An 8,754-nucleotide genomic window follows, 5' to 3' on the forward strand; every position below is an offset into this window, starting at 1 on the left:
ATATAATAAAATAATATATGATATGAAAGCAGCTGAGCTCCTGTTGGAAACCAGGCTGAGATTTGTCAAATATACTGTTGACCAATCCAAATCCCAGAAGTTGCTTGCAGAAATTTTTCTTTCAGTCTCAGCGAGGAAAATTGTCAGCGATTCTGATGTTTTCTCGCCATTCCCTCAGGTGGAGAAGACCAAACATTATCTACTGCTGAGGGAGAAACTGGAGTCCACCCTACTCATGGGCCAGGAGTCCCTGCAGTCCTGCCTGACCGAGGAGCTGAGTGACTCTCCTCAGCCCCCTGAGGTCGACCCAGAGGTCAGCTCCAGCTCTGAAATCACCACTGAGAGGCAGAGGGAGCTCGCTGCTAAGGTCAGCCATCATTGCTTTCATTAGTCTTGATTGCATTTCCCTTCCAGATAAGAATTTGTCCTGTTCTATGGCGTCAGTCGCGTCAAATCTGCTTCTAACCTGAGAATAAATTTTGAGCTCTGTCTTTTTTACACACAGTGTTTGCGGCTGCTCACCCACTCCTTTAACCGAGAATACAGCCACGTGTGTGTCAGCGCCAGTGAAAGCAAGGTGGGGCTCAAACACACAAATTTTTAATACACTTGGAAAAATATCTGATTTATCTGCGTCAACTATTTCGTCACAGTTTAGCGAGGATGCACCTGTGTGTTTGTGTGTGTTGCAGATCTCAGAGATGTCAGTGACGATTCTTAGAGACTCCGCTTCAATCTCTGCTCTCAACACAATCACACCCTCCTCTACATGCCCTTCGCTGGTTGAGGGTTGCTATGGAAATGCCGAACTCAGGTCAGTCCCAAGATGTACTTATAGTAGGGTTATTGTTGTGTATTATTTGTCATCCTTTGTAGCTATGGTAACCTTTGTTGTGTGCCTGTAGTAACCAAATTTTGTGTATTGCAGACTGTGTTCCTTTTTTGTTTGGAAGTGTGATAGCATGACTTATTTAGGATGGTTTAGTGTTTTGGTCGCATCAAGTTCAGGGAGCTGCATTGTTACTAGGGCTCATAAGCATCTTGTTTCTGTACTGCAGACCCCCTATGCCTCGCTCTCGTGCCGTCAGTCCCACCCCTGACACACAGCAAGACGGTGAGGCCAAGAAGTCCGTCAATGGAGCCCCTGACACCAAACCACGCATCCGCAAATTTGTCCCTGATATCCAAGAAATAAGAGTCAGGTGAGTGTGCCACAGTGATGCCATGGGTGCATCCCAAGTGTCTAAGTTAATATTTCCTACCTTCTCAGTCCTCGCTTGAACCAGTTGTTGTTCTGGTGGAGACATCTCTCTCATGTGGTGATATTTCATCTCTATATTTGCAGCCCCATTGTGTCAAAGAAGGGTTACTTGCATTTCCTGGAGCCACACACCAACGGATGGGTGAAGCGCTATGTTGTTGTTCGACGGCCGTACGTCTACATCTACAACACGGAGAGAGACTCTGTGGAGCGGGCTATCCTCAACCTCTCCTCTGCCCAGGTGGAGTACAGTGAGGACCAGCAGGCCATGCTGAAGGTTGGTGAAAACCCCCTCTTTCTGCTCTCTTATCAGTGGAAATCTCAGGTATGGTGTAATAAGGTTTTTTTGGCTCTTTCAACAGACTCCGTACACGTTTGCCGTGTGCACAGAACATCGTGGAATATTGCTTCAAGCCACTAATGACAAAGAGATGCACGACTGGCTGTACGCATTTAATCCTCTCCTCGCTGGAACTATCAGGTAAACTTAAACACAAAATTATAGCTGAAAAATGTGTCTTTAATAAAGTTAACATTTCTGCATTAAATGTCTGAAAACAAGTTGTATATTTTGTTGGGTTGTGCACTTACATTATCCCAAATGTTTCCAACAATGTGCAATGAAATCTGTATTTTTATTCAAAGTAATATTTAATTTGCTAATTGTCTGTGGAATCATGGCGTCCACTTTACCCCATATAGTTGCTCTAATTTCCAGGGACACATGGCAGACATCAGATGCGTCATTGTAAATCCCATAATGTCAAAGAATTGTACAAATGTTTTATTAACTACATGCCATTTTGCAACACAGTAATCCAACACAGAGACCTAATTTATTGATATATCGATCAAGGTGCTACTATAACAAGTGACTCATGCCAGCCACCAAGCTGCTGCGTATGGTAACCTCATAACATTACAACAAGCGCTTTCAAATGTATGCAGAATTCGTAAGCAGTGGTTTAAGACTTTGCTTCTGGTTTTTATTTGAAATCCAAGTAGTGCTGATGAATCACATTTCGGCAGATTTTGGTGGCCTCCAGGTAAACAGTCCTTGTGGAGAGCAAAAGATGTGGAAAGCATTGGCTGTAATTTAATCTCAGAACCCACCTGCAATTGTCTGACAGGGATTTAAATTTTTATCAGCTTTTTTCTAATTGATCTGTGTTTATAGAAAGCCGAAATGTTGTCTGGACCTGTGTCAAGTTGCTAATTGAACTATAAACAATATACGGTGCATTGAAGAGGAAGCCTTGGCCCTGATATGGGCTGGCTGCACTGGATCTCCCGAGATATTGTCCATTGCCCCCAAGCCCCCAGGAACATTATCCCCCATTATCACTTCTGAGACTGTCTCGTGATGCCATTGGGCCCAAAAAGACTTTTTCCCATACACTTACATTGTTAAAGAGACATTTGTAAAACAGTGGATGAATTCCTGGGGTATCACAACCCCCACGAAATGACTCATTTCACTAATGGGATTTGATCCATTCGGTCTGATAAAATTTTTAAAGTCACAAAGAGCCGCACAATTAAATCATTGTATCCACATTCAAGTTAGCGGAGCGCGAAACCTAAAGTTGGTGTTACTGTAGTGTGCTTGTACTTTTGTGAATAATTTTACACACAAAACTCAACTTTTTTGGCTTCTGTCGTTACTGAACAGAGCCCCGTCTCCAACGCTGTATCACGTTCTCCTTAGGCCTCATTTACACTGCAAGCGATGCGTTCACGTAGCGTTCACGTTTTTATTTGGGCAAGCATGTTAAAGGTAGGATCTGAAGGATTTTCAAACAAAACAAAATATAGACATATACAAATGAAAGCCTGCTTAATCATCACCTATGGGCTTCTACTCATGTGTGGTGGTGACTCTGTTTGCAGAGCTCCTGCCCTTTAAATGTATTTTGATGTTTTTGTGAGCTCGGACCGCTTCTGGGCGGAGATTTCCCCAGCCAATGAGAGAGCGCAGATGCCGTGCCCGAGCGTGTCTGAACATGTCCAAGAGTGCACCAGCGAAAGCCTTGCCTGAACCTCTTCTGTGAAGCCTTCTTCTGTACCTCCGGGCTCCGTACACCCGGGAGAGTTGAGCCTGATAGGAGGGGCCGAATTTGAATGTGTGTTTATAAACAGCACCTTGAAAATCCTCCAGACCCTACCTTTAACAGGTTAGAGCATTCACACTGCAAACGTTCTGCACACTGCTCGAGTCGCGCTGCTTTCGTGAGCAAGCTCAAAAATAGAAGAGACGCCATTTTTTTGCGTGAGTCACGAGCGAATGGTTGAATTTTTCAACAAAAAAATGGCATCTATGGTGGCCGAGAGAGGTCACAACACAAGCAAACTTGTGTTTAGTAGTAATACAAAGCAGACAAAGACTACTTACCCATTTGTAGTGCTAAATAATAATTCTACAAGCGTTGGAATAATCACTGCCACGCAAAACTGTCCACCCTGGGCTTTGGGTCCAAACGCACTTCTTCTTCTTTGGGGTTTATTGGAGATTTGCAAACACGGTGCACTACCGCCACCAACTGTTCAGGTGTGGGTTGTATTTTACAGGACAGCAGTGACTGCCGCTACGCTTGTGGACCACTTCGCAAACACATCACTTACGGTGTAAATGAAGCCTTATACATCCATGGTTGCCCCTGGAGGCTTTATTGTCATGAGATGATAGCCAGTGGGTTGCAAGATTGCTCCACGATTGAATTTGCCACATAATATTAGTTGCGTGGGTCGTTGTCGTCTTCTAATCTAATGATAAGTTAGCACGGTAATTTTATGTTAGCTAATGATACTTGTGGTTATTCCATTAGAATGAAATGACACAACGTGACTAAGTGTGACTAAATGGAAGATGAATAAAACTTAAATACATCAACTTGTCCACAAACATAATTTCTGCCTGAGTCACGTCAGATGAATTTTCATCTGCTGTGGTGGTTATTTAACAACGAAGGCAACAACTCCCATGATCACTTGCAATTTCACAAAATGTTCAAAGTCTGTCTTTTGGTGTGATTTTGATTGAGACACCCCCAGCAGCAGAAACAAACTGTGCCTTTAATACAAATACATCTTCTTTTCTGCCTCTCAGGTCAAAGCTGTCGAGAAGACGAGCCGGACAGATGAGGATGTGAAACAAGACCCTGAGCAAACCTCATGACAGAAGGATGAGCGCAGAGACTAAGATGTACATAGATTCTTGTCCTGATCCCGCCCCTTGTGCTGAGCCCCCACCCCCACCCCTCCATTACCACCGTCACCAACAACCATCTCTCCCCTCTGTACGTCCTCAGTTTATCACTAGTGTCCTCAGCACCTAAAGCGCCCATTTCGTGTCAGGCCTTTGCTGCGGTGTGAGTCTCGTAGTCTGAAGAACCTCTTCAAAAAGCTGTCACTGTACTGTACTGGAGTTCATAGCTGGACGGATGGAGACAATGGAGGAAGTAGCAACAGTTTCTTAGCTCAGATTACATACGTATGGTAATGTACTGTAGTTGTTGTCAGTGACACATCGAGCCTTATGCATTTACTCCTTAAAAAAAATGCAGTGACATTTATTTTTACTTAAAGCTGCCATGTCAGTGAGGATCACATCGCTACATCAGTAAATAGAAAATCATGCAGATTCTTCTCTACTCTACAGCTATATATACAGTGTCTCAACTGGTTTGCATACAGCTAGAAAATACACGCTAGAATTTAAAAAAAATGACAGATGAGTGTAACTCTTTAGAATAACTCTCTTTTCTTTCCAGTCCATAAATTCTGACATTGAGTAATCTGCCTCTTCTTCCTGAAACTTCTTAGAAACGTTAGCACACACAGCCTGGCAACGGAATGGCATCTCATCGTAGACTTCATGTTCTTGTGGCATTTCATGTCGTTTTAGCTACGTGTAGGAGCACCAAGGGTATCTACATTCACACGATAAGTAATCGAACGTCATCACCATTAATCCTCCCGATTTAATCGCATTCTCTACCTGAATTTTGTTTTAAAATGTGATATATTTAGATATTTAACAGCTTTATTATTTATTTCTGCATGTATTTATTTACAAAGACATTTATATTTCTAAAGTAGTAGTACCGTGCAATTTCTGCACACCGCACTTTTTAATATGAGTTCCTTAAATGTTTGAATAATACGACCTCGCCCCCCCATGCAGTTAATGCTGCTTAAACAGTTTAATGACTTTATGATTGGCCGCTTTTCTTGTGCTGAAGATTACTTGAATAATACTATCCCCTTTAAGATTAGGATCGTCCCACCTGACCTTTGACCCCACTAATATACATCAGAAAAAGGCCAATATATTGTTTAGGTAGAGAATATTAACACAAAGCTACCTTGTTAGATGATCAAACGTATAAACTGTTCGTCACAGAGCAGAATAAGAAACTGGTTTTCTGAATGATATGTATATTGATTAAATGTAGTGCCTCTCTTTTCAGTCATACTGTACAGTATGCCTCTGCACCAGTTGCTTTGAAACTACATCCTCCATGCTGCTATAGTACTGTTCTGGAAGTGTCTGCAGGTCATATCACATCACTTCATGGTTTTCATCATCATCATCACCTACATATTCAGTTATGTACATGTTACTTATCTAAAGCAACTAATGTCCATAACACAGAGCATACTTCATGTTTATACATTGAAAAACCTACGTTAACATATTTCAGGATTGTGTTAAACAATCATGGGGGAAAAAAATCAATGTGTTGACAGTATCAAAGTGCAAATTGCGCCTGTTTTTTCATCATGTGAAGCTTGATTGATGAGTGTGCCTCAGGTCAGCCAGCCTAGAGAGCACGCTCAGTGACAGTGGTGTGAATACGACGATCGAAAAGCATTACACTGTAACACAGAAGCGCAAGATATTATTTCTTTAAGTGTTGAAAAATGAAGTATGTTTTTATTTTTGCTGCTGATGTAATCCATACAATACCTTACTCTACTTTACAAGGTACGTTTGGTATTTTTGAAACTGGTCCTGTATTAAATGAGGCTGCAACGTAACTATTTGCGTTATGTCAACTAAAAGTACTTGTTGTTGCTGCTGTTTTGACGCTTTTTTTAAAAATCTCTTTTTATTTAGTTATTTCAAGGTCCAGTCAGACAGCTTAATCACACTCACAACTCATAGCCCTGTATTTACAGGCCTTCTGTCGGACACAGTTACAGCAGAAAGTAACATGACAGTTAGTTACAGTGTGTAATACAGGAGCCAAATTGGACCTTCTTAAATACAGGTATGAACATAAAAAAACTAACACAAAAAAATACACTCATGATACTCTCATCACTTTACAAACAAGGATAAAAAAATCTATTACAAATAAAATGACACAGGTTTAATGTACACCATCCAATTTTCCCATCTTTTCAAAAACTTGTCCTGTTGCAGTCTGATAGAAAAAGCAATCTCAGATTAGTATTCTAAGTGTCTGACAGCATTGTGGAAAGGATCCCTACAGAGACAGACCTTTTTGTTTAAGAGTAAGATCCTTTTTGTTTAATCAGAAACTGAAACTTTTTGTTTAATCAGAAACAGTTATAATTTAAATGGAGTCTGGTGGGTTTGGTGAGGGTGATTGTGAGGCTGTTTCTGGTTGAATAATAGGATCTTCAGGGTGGCTGTGGGTCTTTAAAAAATCCTAAAATGTATTAAATAAATTAAAATTGGATGTGTCACGTCACTGTGAGAATTTCTGGTGTTGGTGCTATGGGAAACATTTTAGCAGGAAGGAAACACTACTTCGACACAACACCCGTACGTGCGTAATGCCTCTATATTCGCCCCTGTAATGCATTTCACTCATGCAGTGAGTCTGCATTGTTAAATGAAAGCCTGCAGGCCAGCCTGAACATTATTATTTGTATGCTTAGAGCAGTAAACATGGAGAGCATCGTCAGTGTCATTTTACCTAATATATATTTTCAATTTTTGTGCATATATACGTGGCAAGTTTGTTCTTAAATTCCATTTAAAGTGGTATTAAATATGTCTTTAAAAGTCTTAAACGTAGCTTATTTATAACAGTAGATACCCTGATCTTACTCTAACAACAAGCTCTATCTCTGTAGGGATCCTTTCTATACCTCATCAGACACCTAGCATAATAATCTGAGCCTGTCAGCGGCAAAAACAAACAGTTAGTGGACGTAAATTGATGGTGCAAACATGCCTTGAGTGGTTATATTACAGCCTGTTTCATTGCTGGCCCAATTTTAAAGATGGTTGCTCCCATTAGTCACTTAGACAAAAATAAAAACATGTGGAAACAGACACCAGCTTGAAAACCACCAGACTTATCCTCAAATCATTTTCCCGAGGTTGGAAAGTATTCTGTGTGTTGTGGACATATTGTAAAGTGATCCAATCAAAACATGTTACTACCCTACATGTGTGCACAACTGTCTGTAGTTGTCGCTAATCAAATAGTCTGTTAATATCCTTTTTTGTTGTGTAACACATCCTGTGATTGATGTTATGATCAAAGTCTATGACAGACTTTTTGGCAGAGGCTGCAGTCGTATTTTATCCAGCTAGAGCATCATCATCATCATCGTTGAGGGAATCCCCTGCTGTTCTGTGCATTACACTGTCTCAAGCACTCATTTCTGTCACGTTTCCTTCAAAACTTAATCTTATACGTGAGCCCGGGACTGCTCCAGTCTGATCTCTGTGTTAACACTATTCCTCTTGTTTTCATTGGGCCTTTTAATGTGCGTCACATTTGAGCCAACCAAAGTTTTCTTGGTGCAGTCACACACACACACACAAAAAAAAATCACACTGAATGTACATTGATATTTGAAAATACTTATTCTGCGGGAGTGGTTATGTTGACCTGTCCTCTATTTTCACAGTCTGGTTCCTTATTGATTGTAGTTTGGTTGCTATCAGGGAACCAAATGGAGGTTGTGGGATATACCTGTAATAATCTGTCCACTGATGTGTGAGGGAAGGTTGGTTCATTACGGCCCTGTTACTCATCGCGTAGTGTACAGAGTAACGCTGTGAGTCACCTCTCTGTCACACCGTCACTCTTATTTCAATATCTGCCGTCACCATCCTGCTCTGACAGCCTTCACAAATTCTACTTTTTCTAATCCCTCCCCTCCCCTTTGAAGGAATATCATTTACATTTTTGTGCTTCCACATCTGATCTTTTTTTTTTCTTTCTTCAAATTTCACTGGTACATTTCTTTTTCTTTCCCTTCTTGAAATTATTTTGCATTGTATATAAACATGATTGCTGTGAACAGTGTATTATAAAGTTGCACCCATTTACAAACTCTTAAATGGGCAGTAGTTCAGTCAGTGTCTCTGAGTGTTGGAGTTTAGCGTCAAATGTTTGTGTACACTAAACACATTGTCATATATTAAATAAACATGGAAATTATGCAACACAAAGTCACGGACTTCTCTTTTTTTTGGCATTTGTTTTGTAACTGGTGATCAAGCA

The 8,754-nt window shown here is 40.8% G+C and overlaps 1 protein-coding gene across 20 annotated transcripts in view; it reads left to right on the forward strand.

Annotated features, from left to right (window-relative positions):
- The window catches only part of kif1aa (kinesin family member 1Aa), an 83,163-nt gene extending 74,646 nt beyond the window's left edge, over window positions 1–8,517 (forward strand). For all 20 annotated transcript variants that reach the window (XM_049586986.1, XM_049586987.1, XM_049586988.1 and 17 more), the window contains 7 exons: window positions 179–367; window positions 506–577; window positions 693–814; window positions 1,059–1,202; window positions 1,346–1,538; window positions 1,624–1,742; window positions 4,368–8,517. In XM_049586986.1, coding sequence (XP_049442943.1) covers window positions 179–367; window positions 506–577; window positions 693–814; window positions 1,059–1,202; window positions 1,346–1,538; window positions 1,624–1,742; window positions 4,368–4,410 — 882 coding nt within the window. In that variant the 3' untranslated portion in view covers window positions 4,411–8,517. The remainder of the gene's footprint in view (window positions 1–178; window positions 368–505; window positions 578–692; window positions 815–1,058; window positions 1,203–1,345; window positions 1,539–1,623; window positions 1,743–4,367) is intronic.
- Window positions 8,518–8,754: the final 237 nt, after the last annotated feature.

This window comes from Epinephelus fuscoguttatus, linkage group LG10, assembly GCF_011397635.1.
Source record: "Epinephelus fuscoguttatus linkage group LG10, E.fuscoguttatus.final_Chr_v1".
Classification (NCBI taxonomy): Eukaryota; Metazoa; Chordata; class Actinopteri; order Perciformes; family Serranidae; genus Epinephelus; species Epinephelus fuscoguttatus.